Source organism: Salmo salar, chromosome 07 (genome assembly GCF_965601325.2).
Source record: "Salmo salar chromosome 07, fSalSal1, whole genome shotgun sequence".
NCBI lineage: Eukaryota > Metazoa > Chordata > Actinopteri > Salmoniformes > Salmonidae > Salmo > Salmo salar.
This window is the reverse complement of record NC_138297.1, coordinates 3,875,001-3,892,500: the sequence shown is the minus strand read 5'-3', so window position 1 is coordinate 3,892,500 and position 17,500 is coordinate 3,875,001. Positions and strand designations below refer to the sequence as shown.

Here is a 17,500-nt window from a genome sequence, read left to right as displayed (position 1 = left end):
TCTGTCTGTCTGTCTGTCTGTCTGTCTGTCTGTCTGTCTGTCTGTCTGTCTGCCTGCCTGCCTGCCTGCCTGTGTTCCAGTGTCTGTCTGTCTGTCTGTCTGTCTGTCTGTCTGTCTGTCTGTCTGTCTGTCTGTCTGTCTGTCTGTCTGTCTGTCTGCCTGCCTGTGTTCCAGTGGGTGTCTGTCTGCCTGTGTTCCAGTGTCTGTCTGTCTGTCTGTCTGTCTGTCTGTCTGTCTGTCTGTCTGTCTGTCTGTCTGTCTGTCTGTCTGTCTGTCTGTCTGTCTGCCTGTCTGCCTGCCTGTGTTCCAGTGGGTGTCTGTCTGTCTGTTTTCCAGTGTCTGTCTGTCTGTCTGTCTGTCTGTCTGTCTGTCTGTCTGTCTGTCTGTCTGTCTGTCTGTCTGTGTTCCAGTGGGTGTCTGTCTGCCTGTGTTCCAGTGTCTGTCTGTCTGTCTGTCTGTCTGTCTGTCTGTCTGTGTTCCAGTGGGTGTCTGTCTGCCTGTGTTCCAGTGGGTGTCTGTCTGTCTGTGTTCCAGTGTCTGTCTGTCTGCCTGTGTTCCAGTGGGTGTCTGTCTGTCTGTGTTCCAGTGTCTGTCTGTCTGTCTGTCTGTCTGTCTGTCTGTCTGTCTGTCTGTCTGTCTGTCTGTCTGTCTGTCTGCCTGCCTGCCTGCCTGTGTTCCAGTGGGTGTCTGTCTGTCTGTGTTCCAGTGTCTGTCTGTCTGTCTGTCTGTCTGTCTGTCTGTCTGTCTGTCTGTCTGTCTGCCTGTCTGCCTGCCTGTGTTCCAGTGGGTGTCTGTCTGTCTGTTTTCCAGTGTCTGTCTGTCTGTCTGTCTGTCTGTCTGTCTGTCTGTCTGTCTGTCTGTCTGTCTGTCTGTCTGTCTGTCTGTCTGTCTGTGTTCCAGTGGGTGTCTGTCTGCCTGTGTTCCAGTGTCTGTCTGTCTGTCTGTCTGTCTGTCTGTCTGTCTGTCTGTCTGTCTGTCTGTCTGTCTGTGTTCCAGTGGGTGTCTGTCTGCCTGTGTTCCAGTGGGTGTCTGTCTGTCTGTGTTCCAGTGTCTGTCTGTCTGTCTGTCTGTCTGTCTGTCTGTCTGTCTGTCTGTCTGTCTGTCTGCCTGCCTGTGTTCCAGTGGGTGTCTGTCTGTCTGTGTTCCAGTGTCTGTCTGTCTGTCTGTCTGTCTGTCTGTCTGTCTGTCTGTCTGTCTGTCTGCCTGCCTGCCTGCCTGTGTTCCAGTGGGTGTCTGTCTGTCTGTGTTCCAGTGTCTGTCTGTCTGTCTGTCTGTCTGTCTGTCTGTCTGTCTGTCTGTCTGTCTGTCTGTCTGTCTGTCTGTCTGTCTGCCTGCCTGTGTTCCAGTGGGTGTCTGTCTGCCTGTGTTCCAGTGTCTGTCTGTCTGTCTGTCTGTCTGTCTGTCTGTCTGTCTGTCTGTCTGTCTGCCTGTCTGCCTGCCTGTGTTCCAGTGGGTGTCTGTCTGTCTGTTTTCCAGTGTCTGTCTGTCTGTCTGTCTGTCTGTCTGTCTGTCTGTCTGTCTGTCTGTCTGTCTGTCTGTCTGTCTGTGTTCCAGTGGGTGTCTGTCTGCCTGTGTTCCAGTGTCTGTCTGTCTGTCTGTCTGTCTGTCTGTCTGTCTGTCTGTCTGTCTGTCTGTCTGTCTGTCTGTCTGTCTGTCTGTCTGTCTGTCTGTCTCTCTGTCTGTCTACCTTGCAGCGGAGCATCGGGAGGGCTGCCTATCCCGTCACGCCACAGGATGGACGTGTCATAGGTGAAGGTCATGCGGAAGTCAGATCGGAGGTCAAAGGTGAGCCAGCCGCCAGGGGCCGAGGGGGAGTGGAACACGTAGGAGACGAATAGAGGGACACGTAAGGTCACATACGACTGGACAGCATTCAGGACCTGAAGACAGGGGAATGGAGACATGATGTCGTCACTGCATTCTCTACCAGAAAGTTGCTTAACCCTCTGATGTCATCACTGCATTCTCTACCAGAACGTTGGTTAACCCTCTGTGATGTCATCACTGCATTCTCTACCAGAAAGTTGGTTGGCCCTCTGATGTCGTCACTGCATTCTCTACCAGAATGTTGGTTAACCCTCTGATGTCGTCACTGCATTCTCTACCAGAATGTTGGTTAACCCTCTGATGTCATCACTGCATTCTCTACCAGAACGTTGGTTAACCCTCTGATGTCATCACTGCATTCTCTACCAGAACGTTGGTTAACCCTCTGATGTCATCACTGCATTCTCTACCAGAACGTTGGTTAACCCTCTGATGTCATCACTGCATTCTCTACCAGAACGTTGGTTGGCCCTCTGATGTCGTCACTGCATTCTCTACCAGAACGTTGGTTAACCCTCTGATGTCATCACTGCATTCTCTACCAGAACGTTGGTTAACCCTCTGATGTCATCACTGCATTCTCTACCAGAACGTTGGTTAACCCTCTGATGTCATCACTGCATTCTCTACCAGAACGTTGGTTAACCCTCTGATGTCATCACTGCATTCTCTACCAGAACGTTGGTTAACCCTCTGATGTCATCACTGCATTCTCTACCAGAACGTTGGTTGGCCCTCTGATGTCATCACTGCATTCTCTACCAGAATGTTGGTTAACCCTCTGATGTCATCACTGCATTCTCTACCAGAACGTTGGTTGGCCCTCTGATGTCATCACTGCATTCTCTACCAGAACGTTGGTTGGCCCTCTGATGTCATCACTGCATTCTCTACCAGAACGTTGGTTGGCCCTCTGATGTCATCACTGCATTCTCTACCAGAACGTTGGTTGGCCCTCTGATGTCATCACTGCATTCTCTACCAGAACATTGGTTGGCCCTCCCGGGTGTCACATTGCTATTGTTTTCATTTATAAAGCTATTTTACAAAAAGTCCCACTGTACCTAACATCATTACTATACTATAGACGTACGAGTTATCACACCTGGTCTCAGGGATGGATAACTCTGGAAATTTCTTTGGTCTCTACTGAGTTAGGTAAATCATGTTTTAGTTTTTGTGATGATGTTTTGGTGCCTCTAGAAAGCTGTATGAGGACCGTCTTACCTTGTCTCTCTGTGTTGTTCCTTTCTCCTTGAATTTTGTATATTTATTTTCATGTGTGTATTTTCTGAAATGTATGTTACTCAGGGCTAATCTGTAAACTAGACATCGGTCTCAGTAGGATTCCCTGATAAAATAAAGGTTAAATGAATAAACAAAAGAGAAAAAAAAGAACCAATGAAAAGACAGGACACTAGGGTGTGAGGTATGTAGGGCAGCTTATGGGAAGTGTGGTGCCATTTGGAGGAAGCCTGCTAGAATCTTTGCTTTGACCTGGAAGTAGCATTAGAGATAAGGGGAGGAAGTAGCATTAGAGATAAGGGGAGGAAGTAGCATTAGAGATAAGGGGAGGAAGTAGCATTAGAGATAAGGGGAGGAAGTAGCATTAGAGATAAGGGGAGGAAGTAGCATTAGAGATAAGGGGAGGAAGTAACATTAGAGATAAGGGTGAGAAAGTAGCATTAGAGATAAGGGGAGGAAGTAGCATTAGAGATAAGGGGAGGAAGTAGCATTAGAGATAAGGGGAGGAAGTAGCATTAGAGATAAGGGGAGGAAGTAGCATTAGAGATAAGGGGGAGGAAGTAGCATTAGAGATAAGGGGAGGAAGTAGCATTAGAGATAAGGGTGAGAAAGTAGCATTAGAGATAAGGGGAGGAAGTAACATTAGAGATAAGGGGGAGGAAGTAGCATTAGAGATAAGGGGGAGGAAGTAGCATTAGAGATAAGGGGAGGAAGTAGCATTAGAGATAAGGGTGAGAACGTAGCATTAGAGATAAGGGGAGGAAGTAGCATTAGAGATAAGGGGAGGAAGTAGCATTAGAGATAAGGGGAGGAAGTAACATTAGAGATAAGGGGAGGAAGTAGCATTAGAGATAAGGGGAGGAAGTAGCATTAGAGATAAGGGGAGGAAGTAGCATTAGAGATAAGGGGAGGAAGTAGCATTAGAGATAAGGGGAGGAAGTAGCATTAGAGATAAGGGGAGGAAGTAACATTAGAGATAAGGGGGAGGAAGTAGCATTAGAGATAAGGGGAGGAAGTAGCATTAGAGATAAGGGGAGGAAGTAGCATTAGAGATAAGGGGGAGGAAGTAGCATTAGAGATAAGGGGAGGAAGTAGCATTAGAGATAAGGGGAGGAAGTAGCATTAGAGATAAGGGGAGGAAGTAGCATTAGAGATAAGGGGAGGAAGTAACATTAGAGATAAGGGGAGGAAGTAGCATTAGAGATAAGGGGAGGAAGTAACATTAGAGATAAGGGGAGGAAGTAACATTACAGATAAGGGTGAGAAAGTAGCATTAGAGATAAGGGGAGGAAGTAGCATTAGAGATAAGGGGAGGAAGTAGCATTAGAGATAAGGGGAGGAAGTAGCATTAGAGATAAGGGGAGGAAGTAGCATTAGAGATAAGGGGGAGGAAGTAGCATTAGAGATAAGGGGAGGAAGTAGCATTAGAGATAAGGGTGAGAAAGTAGCATTAGAGATAAGGGGAGGAAGTAACATTAGAGATAAGGGGGAGGAAGTAGCATTAGAGATAAGGGGGAGGAAGTAGCATTAGAGATAAGGGGAGGAAGTAGCATTAGAGATAAGGGTGAGAACGTAGCATTAGAGATAAGGGGAGGAAGTAGCATTAGAGATAAGGGGAGGAAGTAGCATTAGAGATAAGGGGAGGAAGTAACATTAGAGATAAGGGGAGGAAGTAGCATTAGAGATAAGGGGAGGAAGTAGCATTAGAGATAAGGGGAGGAAGTAGCATTAGAGATAAGGGGAGGAAGTAGCATTAGAGATAAGGGGAGGAAGTAGCATTAGAGATAAGGGGAGGAAGTAGCATTAGAGATAAGGGGAGGAAGTAACATTAGAGATAAGGGGGAGGAAGTAGCATTAGAGATAAGGGGAGGAAGTAGCATTAGAGATAAGGGGAGGAAGTAGCATTAGAGATAAGGGGGAGGAAGTAGCATTAGAGATAAGGGGAGGAAGTAGCATTAGAGATAAGGGGAGGAAGTAGCATTAGAGATAAGGGTGAGAAAGTAGCATTAGAGATAAGGGGAGGAAGTAGCATTAGAGATAAGGGGAGGAAGTAGCATTAGAGATAAGGGGGAGGAAGTAGCATTAGAGATAAGGGGAGGAAGTAGCATTAGATTATTGAAATGCAGCCCCTGGCTATGGTCCAAACACTTAAAAGACACACCCTATCCACTAATCCCTCAAATTAAGTGGACACTTCTGATGACGTATCATGACGTCTGAGTGAGTGTACACTTGCAGGGCAAGGGGGTGAGGGAGCAAGGAAGGATTTATAAATGGACCACCCTTGGCTGGAAATTCGTCACTCCTTCATCCTGCGATGATTGAGTTTTCAGCCACCGGTGGCTTGTGGGTGTTTTGTATGCGCTACATTCAATTATGAGTGAATGTCTACTTATATTTATGTCTACTCACACAAATTATCAATGAACCTACCAGGTACAACCCCAAATCCGTAAACACGGGCACCCTCATAGATATCATCCTAACTAACATGACCTCCAAATACACCTCTGCTGTTTTCAACCAGGATCTCAGCGATCACTGCCTCATTGCCTGCATCCGTAATGGGTCAGCGGTCAAACGACCTCCACTCATCACTGTCAAACGCTCCCTAAAACACTTCAGCGAGCAAGCCTTTCTAATCGACCTGGCCCTGGTATCCTGGAAGGATATTGACCTCATCCCGTCAGTAGAGGATGCCTGGTTATTCTTTAAAAGTGCTTTCCTCACCATCTTAAATAAGCATGCCCCTTTCAAGAAATTTTAGAACCAGGAACAGATATAGCCCTTGGTTCTCCCCAGACCTGACTGCCCTTAACCAACACAAAAAAATCCTGTGGCGTTCTGCATTAGCATCGAACTGCCCCCGCGATATGCAACTTTTCAGGGAAGTTAGGAACCAATATACACAGGCAGTTAGGAAAGCTAAGGCTAGCTTTTTCAAACAGAAATTTGCTTCCTGTAGCACAAACTCAAAAAAGTTCTGGGACAATATGAAGTCCATGGAGAATAATAGCACCTCCTCCCAGCTGCACACTGCACTGAGGCTAGGAAACACTGTCACCACCGATAAATCCACTATAATTGAGAATTACAATAAGCATTTTTCTACGGCTGGCCATGATTTCCACCTGGCTACCCCAAGCTTTCAACTCTGTCAATCACCACATTCTTATCGACAGACTCAACAGCCTTGGTTTCTCAAATGACTGCCTCGCCTGGTTCACCAACTACTTCTCTGATAGAGTTCAGTGTGTCAAATCACATTAAGCCTGTTGTCCGGACCTCTGGCAGTTTCTATGGGGGTTCCACAGGGTTCAATTCTCGGTCCGACTCTCTTCTCTGTATACATCAATGATGTCGCTCTTGCTGCTGGTGATTCTCTGATCCACCGCTACGCAGACGACACCATTCTGTATACTTCTGGCCCTTCTTTGGACATTGTGTTAACAACCCTTCAGACGAGCTTCAATGCCATACAACTCTCCTTCCGTGGTCTCCAACTGCTCTTAAATGCAAGTAAAACTAAATGCATGCTCTTCAACCGATCGCTGCCTGCAACTGCCCGCCCGTCCAGCATCACTTCTCTGGACGGCTCTGACTTGAATATGGACAACTACAAATACCTAGGTGTCTGGTTAGACTGTAAACTCTCCTTCCAGACTCACATTAAGCATCTCCAATCCAAAATTAAATCTAGAATCGGCTTCCTATTTCGCAACAAAGCATCCTTCACTCATGCTGCCAAACATACACTCGTAAAACTGACCATCCTACCGATCCTCGACTTCGGCAATGTCATTTACAAAATAGCCTCCAATACTCTGCTCAACAAATTGGATGCAGTCTATCACAGTGCCATCTGTTTTGTCACCAAAGCCCCCATATACTACCCACCACTGCGACCTGTATGCTCTCGTTGGCTGGCCCTCACTACATATTCGTCGCCAAACCCACTGGCTCCAGGTCATCTATAAGTCTTTGCTAGGTAAAGCCCCGCCTCATCTCAGCTCACTGGTCACCATAGCAACACCGACCCGAAGCATGTGCTCCAGCAGGTATATTTCACTGGTCATCCCCAAAGCCAATTCCTCCTTTGGCCGCCTTTCCTTCCAGTTCTCTGCTGCCAATGACTGGAACTAACTGCAAAAATCACTGAAGCTCTTGACTCATATCTCCCTCACTAGCTTTAAGCACCAGCTGTCAGAGCAGCTCACAGATCACTGCACCTGTACATAGCCCATCTGTAAACAGCCCATCCAACTACCTCATCCCCATATTGTATTTATTTATTTATTTTGCTCCTTTGCACCCCAGTATCTCTACTTGCACATTCATCTTCTGCACATCTATCACTCCAGTTTCTAATTGCTATATTGTAATTACTTAGCCACTATGGCCTATTTATTGCCTTACCTCCCTTATCTTACCTCATTTGCACACACTGTATATAGATTTTTCTACTGTATTATTGACTGTGCGTTTGTTTATTCCATGTGTAACTCTGTGTTGTTTGTGTCGAACTGCTTTGCTTTATCTTGGCCAGGTCGCAATTGTAAATGAGAACTTGTTCTCAACTAGCTTACCTGGTTAAAGAAAGGTGAAATAAATAAATAAAATAAAATATTAAATATGTAATTATTAATATACGCCTATTGTATGATAGCTAGTAAATTAATTAGCTAACTAACGTTAGCCTGCCTAGCTGGGACTTCTGAGGAAGGGAAATGTTTATTTCTACAATTTCCAAAAGATAACCAAACAATAACATATTTACTTTGTATGTAGTAGCAACATTTCTAACTTATTTGCATTGGTTTTTACTTACACCTGTATGATGACTTCTCCATTGATGTTGTTTTTAAGTTTTCGCTGACTTTTCTGAGCGGATATACAATCGTCGCAAATTGAATTATGGGGAATTTCAGGCCCCGGAGTGAACATAATTGTGCACTCACAAAGCCGACTAAAAATGAGGGCTGAACGGCTTACGTTGCAAACTTCCCTTGCTTGGCTAATCATTTGGACCGCCCTCCAAGATGGCGACGGGGATTTCCCCCAAGGGCATAAGGCGAGGGGAAGTGGACGAGGGTGTGTCTTTTAAGTGTTTGGACCGCAGCCCCTGATAGATTTCTACGTGTCCTTCAGTGCATTCCATCCCTCCAGTCTCAGATTGGTTCCTACCTGTGATTATTAGTTCCTACTTGTCCGTCCGTCCTTACGGTCCCCCCACAGTCAGAGACCAGATCACTGATGCTGTAGTATCCAGAGAAGATTGGTTCCTACGTTTACGTAATACTAGTTCCTACCTGTCCGTCCGTCCTTACGGTCCCCCCACAGTCAGACAGCAGGTCGCTGATGCTGTAGTATCCAGAGAAGATTGGTTCCTACGTTTACGTAATACTAGTTCCTACCTGTCCGTCCGTCCTTACGGTCCCCCCACAGTCAGACAGCAGGTCGCTGATGCTGTAGTATCCAGAGAAGATTGGTTCCTACGTTTACGTAATACTAGTTCCTACCTGTCCGTCCGTCCTTACGGTCCCCCCACAGTCAGACAGCAGGTCGCTGATGCTGTAGTATCCAGAGAAGATTGGTTCCTACGTTTACGTAATACTAGTTCCTACCTGTCCGTCCGTCCTTACGGTCCCCCCACAGTCAGACAGCAGGTCGCTGATGCTGTAGTATCCAGAGAAGATTGGTTCCTACGTTTACGTAATACTAGTTCCTACCTGTCCGTCCGTCCTTACGGTCCCCCCACAGTCAGACAGCAGGTCGCTGATGCTGTAGTATCCGGAGAAGCTCCAGACACACGCCTCCAGGTCCAGACTGTTATAGAAACCCAGGGAGAGAGCTCCGTCCTGGGCTATGCTGTTCCGGAGGCGAGACCCTCCCACCACGCCGGCCACGGCCGCCCCAGTCGAGGTGAGCCCCAGACGGGTAGCACTGGCATCGCCTGGCCCCCCCTGGAGGTTGGAACAACGGTGGTTCCCCAACCGAGAGGGGTCGTGGTTCAGGGTCAGGGCCAGGTTGGAGAGGGGACGGGTGGAGATGAAAGGCAGCATACCTGGGGAGAGACAGGTGAGGGGTTTAGACCCAGAGGGGTCAAAGGTTGGAGGTCAGGTATGGTGTCAATGTGACCGATTGTGGTTGAGTGATCAAAAAAGGGGAGAGGTGAGAGCTGAAAGTTCAAAGGGGAGAGGTGAGAGCTGAGAGTTCAAAGGGGAGAGGTGAGAGGTGAGAGTACAAAGGTCGAGAGGTGAGGGGTGAGAGTTCAAAGGGCGAGAGGTGAGGAGTGAGGGGTCAGGGTCAATTGAGAGGTCAAGGTTAGGGCCAGGATGGAAAGAGGGCAGGTGGTGATGTGATGGGTGAGAGTTAAAAGTTTAGGGGTCAAAGGCGTGAAGTCAGATACCATCTACATGTGACATAGTGACGGTTAGCCTGATGAGGTTGGGGTGCTCTGGGTCGTCTGGTCCCGTGTAACGGATCTTAGCGGAGAACGGTTCAGCCCCTATCGCCCCAGGGGTATGAGGAGGGCACAGACCTTTACGAGGACATGACGACAACTTTTAGGGTGACACAATAACTAATCAATCAATCAATCAATCACGAGGAGGGCACATGACAGGAGAACAACAGTTAGGATATACGGTAATCTACTCTTGAAGCAGAGACTTTTATTTGCACTTATTTGACTTATACTACTCACCCTTCTCCATGCTGACCTCCACCTGAGGGCTAGTCAGCCCCAGTCCTCCCCGTCCCGCGGTGCTCACAGCTCGGGCAGAGCACTGCACCCTGGCCCCTGCCTGAAGGTAAACAGCATCCAGCAGCATGGAACTGGTGGAGGAAGCAAAAGGAAAGGGCTCAACTCTAACCTGGTGGAGGAAAGGAAAGGGCTCAACTCTAACCTGGTGGAGGAAAGGAAAGGGATCAACTCTAACCTGGTGGAGGAAGGAAAGGGCTCAACTCTAACCTGGTGGAGGAAAGGAAAGGGATCAACACTAACCTGGTGGAGGAAAGGAAAGGGCTCAACTCTAACCTGGTGGAGGGAAGGAAAGGGCTCAACTCTAACCTGGTGGAGGAAAGGAAAGGAAAGGGCTCAACTCTAACCTGGTGGAGGGAAGGAAAGGAAAGGGCTCAACTCTAACCTGGTGGAGGAAAGGAAAGGGATCAACTCTAACCTGGTGGAGGAAAGGAAAGGGCTCAACTCTAACCTGGTGGAGGAAAGGAAAGGAAAGGGCTCAACTCTAACCTGGTGGAGGAAAGGAAAGGGCTCAACTCTAACCTGGTGGAGGGAAGGAAAGGAAAGGGCTCAACTCTAACCTGGTGGAGGGAAGGAAAGGGATCAACTCTAACCTGGTGGAGGAAAGGAAAGGGATCAACTCTAACCTGGTGGAGGAAAGGAAAGGGATCAACTCTAACCTGGTGGAGGAAAGGAAAGGGCTCAACTCTAACCTGGTGGAGGAAAGGAAAGGGCTCAACTCTAACCTGGTGGAGGAAAGGAAAGGGATCAACTCTAACCTGGTGGAGGAAAGGAAAGGGATCAACTCTAACCTGGTGGAGGAAAGGAAAGGAAAGGGATCAACTCTAACCTGGTGGAGGAAAGGAAAGGGATCAACTCTAACCTGGTGGAGGAAAGGAAAGGGCTCAACTCTAACCTGGTGGAGGAAAGGAAAGGAAAGGGATCAACTCTAACCTGGTGGAGGAAAGGAAAGGGCTCAACTCTAACCTGGTGGAGGAAAGGAAAGGAAAGGGATCAACTCTAACCTGGTGGAGGAAAGGAAAGGAAAGGGCTCAACTCTAACCTGGTGGAGGAAAGGAAAGGGCTCAACTCTAACCTGGTGGAGGAAAGGAAAGGGCTCAACTCTAACCTGGTGGAGGGAAGGAAAGGAAAGGGCTCAACTCTAACCTGGTGGAGGAAAGGAAAGGGCTCAACTCTAACCTGGTGGAGGAAAGGAAAGGAAAGGGCTCAACTCTAACCTGGTGGAGGAAAGGAAAGGGATCAACTCTAACCTGGTGGAGGAAAGGAAAGGAAAGGGCTCAACTCTAACCTGGTGGAGGGAAGGAAAGGGCTCAACTCTAACCTGGTGGAGGAAAGGAAAGGGCTCAACTCTAACCTGGTGGAGGAAAGGAAAGGGCTCAACTCTAACCTGGTGGAGGAAGGAAAGGAAAGGGCTCAACTCTAACCTGGTGGAGGAAAGGAAAGGGATCAACTCTAACCTGGTGGAGGAAAGGAAAGGGCTCAACTCTAACCTGGTGGAGGAAAGGAAAGGGCTCAACTCTAACCTGGTGGAGGAAAGGAAAGGAAAGGGCTCAACTCTAACCTGGTGGAGGAAAGGAAAGGGCTCAACTCTAACCTGGTGGAGGAAAGGAAAGGAAAGGGCTCAACTCTAACCTGGTGGAGGAAAGGAAAGGAAAGGGCTCAACTCTAACCTGGTGGAGGAAAGGAAAGGAAAGGGATCAACTCTAACCTGGTGGAGGAAAGGAAAGGGATCAACTCTAACCTGGTGGAGGAAAGGAAAGGGCTCAACTCTAACCTGGTGGAGGAAAGGAAAGGAAAGGGCTCAACTCTAACCTGGTGGAGGAAAGGAAAGGGCTCAACTCTAACCTGGTGGAGGAAGGAAAGGGCTCAACTCTAACCTGGTGGAGGAAAGGAAAGGGCTCAACTCTAACCTGGTGGAGGAAAGGAAAGCGCTCAACTCTAACCTGGTGGAGGAAAGGAAAGGAAAGGGCTCAACTCTAACCTGGTGGAGGAAAGGAAAGGGCTCAACTCTAACCTGGTGGAGGAAAGGAATGGGCTCAACTCTAACCTGGTGGAGGGAAGGAAAGGGCTCAACTCTAACCTGGTGGAGGAAAGGAAAGGAAAGGGCTCAACTCTAACCTGGTGGAGGAAAGGAAAGGGCTCAACTCTAACCTGGTGGAGGAAAGGAAAGGAAAGGGCTCAACTCTAACCTGGTGGAGGAAAGGAAAGGGCTCAACTCTAACCTGGTGGAGGAAAGGAAAGGGATCAACTCTAACCTGGTGGAGGAAAGGAAAGGAAAGGGCTCAACTCTAACCTGGTGGAGGAAAGGAAAGGGCTCAACTCTAACCTGGTGGAGGAAAGGAAAGGAAAGGGCTCAACTCTAACCTGGTGGAGGAAAGGAAAGGAAAGGGCTCAACTCTAACCTGGTGGAGGAAAGGAAAGGGATCAACTCTAACCTGGTGGAGGAAAGGAAAGGAAAGGGATCAACTCTAACCTGGTGGAGGAAAGGAAAGGGCTCAACTCTAACTTGGTGGAGGAAAGGAAAGGAAAGGGCTCAACTCTAACCTGGTGGAGGAAAGGAAAGGAAAGGGATCAACTCTAACCTGGTATAGGAAAGGAAAGGGATCAACTCTAGTGCATTCATTCACAACCTCATGTTGTATTACCTTTCAGAGCAGATTTCCTCTTACCTGTCTCTCCCCTTTTTACATGTTACATTTTGGTCATTTAGCAGACGCTCTCGTCCAGAGTAACTTACTCTATATAGTTAGTGTTTTCAACTTAAGGTAGCTAGGTGAGACGAACTCACATCACAGTCATTGTAACTAAAGATTTCCTCAACGAAGCAGCTATCAGTAAAGACAGAACTTTTTAAGACATGTGCAGTAATATCGTTTATTAGAGTGGGGTGTTCTTTGGATTCTGAACCTGGTAGAGGTGAGGAAGGTCCCAGCGTCGAGCTCCCTCGGTGGGCTAGCTACACCATCAGGAGTCCCTGGGGACCCCAGGAGCCAGCGGTACTCTGTCAAGGTGTTGTTGATACCCTCGGAGACGCAGAGAGACAAGGTACGACTGTAGTCTGGGTAGCGGGGGTCACAGGCCTGAAAGGCGGAAGGCGGATTGGGGGGGGGGGGGTACAAAACACGGTTACCATGGAGATATTTGACGGTTTCTCAACCATATATGAACCTACAGAGCATTCAGAAAGTATTCAGGCCTTCCTTTTTTACACATTCTGTTACGTTACAGCCTTATTCTAAAATGGATTAAATAAAACATTTTCCATCATAAATCAACACATATAATCTATACCCCATAATGACATCACAATACCCCATAATGACATCACACAATACCCCATAATTACAAAGCCAAAACAGGTGTTTAGAAATGTTTGCAAATTTATTTAAAAAAAAACTTATTTACATAAGTATTCAGACCCTTTGCTATGAGACTCTAAATTGAGCTCAGGTGCATCCTGTTTCCATTGATCATCCTTGAGATGTTTCTACAACTTGATTGGAGTCCACCTGTGGTAAATTCAATTGATTGGACATGATTTGGAAAGGCACACACCTGTCTATATAAGGTCCCACAGTTGACAGAGCATGTCAGAGCATAAACCAAGCCATGAGGTCAAAGGAAATGTCCGTAGAGCTCTGAGACAGGATTGTGTCGAGGCAAAGATCTGGGGAAGTATACCAATAATGTCTGCAGCATTGAAGGTCCCCAAGAACACAGTGGCCTCGATCATTTTATTTGTATAAATTTTTTATACCCCCTTTTTCTCCCCAAATTCGATCTTGTCTCATCGTTACAACTCCCCAAAGGGCGAAGGTCGTGTCATGCGTCCTCTGAAACATGACCCGCCAAACCACGCTTCTTATTAACACCCGCCCGAAGACAGCCGCACCAGTGTGTTGGAGGAAACACCGTTCAACTGACAACTGAAGTCAGCCTGCAGGTGCCCGGCCCGCCACAAGGAGTCGCTACAAGCGCAATGAGCCAAGTAAAGTTTCCCCTAACCCGGACGACGCTGGGCCAATTGTGCGCCACCCTATGGGACTCCCGATCACGGCCGGTTGTGATACAGCCTGGGATCGAACCCGGGTCTGTAGTGATGCCTCTAGCACTGAGATTCAGTGCCTTCGACTGCTGCACCCCTCGGGAGACTGAGCTCCATCATTCTTAAATGGAAGAAGTTTGGAACCATCAAGACTCTTCCTAGTACTGGCCGCCCGGCCAAACTGAGCAATCGGGGGAGAAGGGCCTTGGTCAGAGAGGTGACCAAGAACCCGATGGTCACTCTGACAGAGCTCCAGAGTTCCTCTGTGGAGATGGGAGAACCTTCCAAAAGGACAACCATCTCTGCAGCACTCCACCAATCAGGCCTTTATGGTAGAGTGGCAAGACAGAAGCCACTCCTCAGTAAAAGGCACATGACAGCGCACTTGGAGTTTGCCAAAAGGCATCTAAAGGACTCTCAGACCATGAGAAACAAGATTCTCTGGTCTGATGAAACCAAGATTGAACTCTTTTGCCTGAATGCCAAGCATCACGTCTGGAGGAAACCTGGCACCATCCCTTCGGTGAAGCATGGTGGTGGCAGCATCATGCTGTGGGGATGGTTTTCAGCAGCAGGGAATGGGAGACTAGTTAGGATTGAGGGAAAGATGAACGGAGCAATGTACAGAGAGATCCTTGATGACATTTTTTTTGTTGGTTCTTCGTCATTATGAGATATTGTGTGTAGATTGTTGAGAAAAGAAAATCATTTAATCCATTTTAGAATAAGGTTGTAACTTAACTAAATGTTGAAAAGGTCAAGGGGTCTGAATACTTTCCGAATGCACTGTTTGTCAGAGCAACTCACCGTCACACACACAAGGGGGTACCCCGTGGGGGGGTGGGGGCTGGTTGGGGTTGGCGCGAGGGATGGATCATCATAGACCAGTAAGGACACAACGAGGGGTACAGCAGGGAACGTGATGCTCCCCACATCACCCCCCTCCTTCTCCTCAATGAACACTGTCGCCTTGGTAACCTGGAGGAAGGGAGGCAAAAAACAGATGCAAAGTTTTTTATCCATCCTGTGATCTCTACTGGTCTCTATTGGTCTATACCGGTCTGTACTGGTCTCTACTAGACTCTACTGGTCTTTACTAATCTCTACTGGACTCTACTGGTCTCTACTGGTCTCTACTGGTCTCTACTAGTCTCTACTAGTCTCTTCTGGTCTCTACTAGACTCTACTAGTCTCTACTAGTCTCTACTGGTCTCTACTAGACTCTACTGGTCTCTACTGGTCTGTAGTGGCCTCTACTGGTCTGTAATGGCCTCTACTGGTCTGTGATGCCTCTACTGGTCTTCACTGGTCTCTACTGGTCTCTACTAGTCTCTACTTGTCTGTAATGGCCTCTAATAGTCTCTACTAGGCTCTACTAGTCTACTGGTCTCTACTGGTCTGTAATGGCCTCTACTGGTCTGTAATGGCCTCTAATGGTCTGTAATGGGCTCTACTGGTCTCTACTCGGTCTCTACTGGGCTCGACTAGCCTGTTCTAGACTCTACTGGTCTCTACTGGTCTGTAGTGGCCTCTACTGGTCTGTAATGGCCTCTATGGTCTGTGATGGTCTCAACTGGTCTTCACTGGTCTCTACTGGTCTCTACTAGTCTCTACTTGTCTGTAATGGCCTCTACTAGTCTCTACTAGGCTCTTCTGGTCTCTACTAGTCTCTACTGGTCTCTACTGGTCTGTAGTGGCCTCTACTGGTCTGTAATGTCCTCTACTGGTCTGTGATGGTCTCTACTGGTCTTTACTGGTCTCTACTGGTCTCTACTAGTCTCTACTAGTCTCTTCTGGTCTCTACTGGTCTCTACTAGTCTCTACTAGTCTCTACTGGTCTCTACTGGTCTCTTCTAGTCTCTACTGGTCTCTACTGGTCTCTACTAGTCTCTACTGGACTCTACTAGTCTCTACTGGTCTCTACTAGTCTCTACTGGTCTCTACTAGTCTCTACTGGTCTCTACTGGTCTCTACTAGACTCTACTAGTCTCTACTGGTCTCTACTGGTCTCTACTAGACTCTACTAATCTCTACTAGACTCTATTGGTCTTTACTGGTGTCTACTGGCCTCTACTAGTCTCTACTAGGCTCTTCTGGTCTCTACTAGTCTCTACTGGTCTCTACTGGTCTGTAGTGGCCTCTACTGGTCTGTAATGGCCTCTACTGGTCTGTAATGGCCTCTACTGGTCTGTGATGGTCTCTACTGGTCTTTACTGGTCTCTACTGGTCTCTACTTGTCTCTACTAGTCTCTACTGGTCTCTACTAGTCTCTAAAGGTCTCTTCTAGTCTCTACTGGTCTCTACTAGTCTCTACTGGACTCTACTAGTCTCTACTGGTCTCTACTGGTCTCTACTAGTCTCTACTGATCTCTACTAGTCTCTACTGGTCTCTACTGGTCTCTACTAGACTCTACTAGTCTCTACTGGTCTCTACTGGTCTCTACTAGACTCTACTAATCTCTACTAGACTCTATTGGTCTTTACTGGTGTCTACTGGTCTTTACTAGACTCTACTAATCTCTACTAGACTCTATTGGTCTTAACTGGTGTCTACTGGTCTCTACTAGTCTCTACTGGTCTCTACTTGGTCTCTACTGGTCTCTACTGGTCTGTAATGGCCTCTACTGGTCTATATTGGGCTCTACTTGTCTCTACTGGTCTCTACTGGTCTCTACTGGTCTCGACTAGTCTGTTCTAGACTCTGCTGGTCTCTACTGGTCTCTACTAGACTCTACTAGTCTCTACTCAACTCTACTGGTCTCTACTAGTCTCTACTGGCCTCTACTAGTCTCTACTGGATCTCTACTGGTCTCTACTAGTCTCTACTGGATCTCTACTGGTCTCTACTAGACTCTACTAGACTCTACTAGACTCTACTAGTCTCTACTAGTCTCTACTGGATCTCTACTGGTCTCTACTAGACTCTACTAGACTCTACTAGACTATACTGGTCTCTACTGGTCTGTAATGGTCTGTAATGGCCTCTACTGGTCTGTAATGGCCTCTACTAGCCTCTACTAGTCTCTACTGGTCTCTACTAGTCTCTACTAGTCTCTACTGGTCTCTACTAGACTCTACTAGACTCTACTAGACTCTACTAGACTCTACTAGACTACTGGACTCTACTTGGTCTCTACTGGTCTGTAATGGCCTCTACTGGTCTCTACTGGTCTCTACTGGTCTCTACTAGTCTCTACTGGTCTCTACTGGTCTCTACTAGTCTCTACTGGTCTCTACTTTGTCTCTACTGGTCTCTACTGGTCTGTAATGGCCTCTACTGGTCTGTAATGGGCTCTACTGGCCTCTACTGGTCTCTACTAGTCTCTACTGGTCTCTACTGGGCTCTACTAGTCTCTACTGGTCTCTACTTGGTCTCTACTGGTCTCTATTGGTCTGTACTGGTCTCTACTGGTCTCTACTGGTCTCTACTAGTCTCTACTGGTCTCTACTGGTCTCTACTGGTCTCTACTTGGTCTCTACTGGTCTCTACTAGTCTCTACTGGTCTCTACTGGTCTCTACTAGTCTCTACTGGTCTCTACTTGGTCTCTACTGGTCTTTACTAGTCTCTTCTAGACTCTACTGGTCTCTACTTGGTCTCTACTGGTCTGTAATGGTCCTC

At 47.5% G+C, this 17,500-nt stretch overlaps 1 protein-coding gene across 1 annotated transcript in view; it reads right to left on the bottom strand.

Moving 5' to 3' along the window:
* LOC106608422 (FRAS1-related extracellular matrix protein 2) overlaps window positions 1–17,500 on the bottom strand; it is a 66,486-nt gene that overhangs the window by 13,716 nt on the left and 35,270 nt on the right. The window contains exons 22-27 of the mRNA XM_082977312.1: window positions 14,688–14,858; window positions 12,743–12,915; window positions 9,779–9,909; window positions 9,482–9,613; window positions 8,802–9,136; window positions 1,688–1,880 (exon numbers count right to left, since the gene is read on the bottom strand). Of these exons, the coding sequence (XP_082833438.1) occupies window positions 1,688–1,880; window positions 8,802–9,136; window positions 9,482–9,613; window positions 9,779–9,909; window positions 12,743–12,915; window positions 14,688–14,858 (1,135 nt within the window). The remainder of the gene's footprint in view (window positions 1–1,687; window positions 1,881–8,801; window positions 9,137–9,481; window positions 9,614–9,778; window positions 9,910–12,742; window positions 12,916–14,687; window positions 14,859–17,500) is intronic.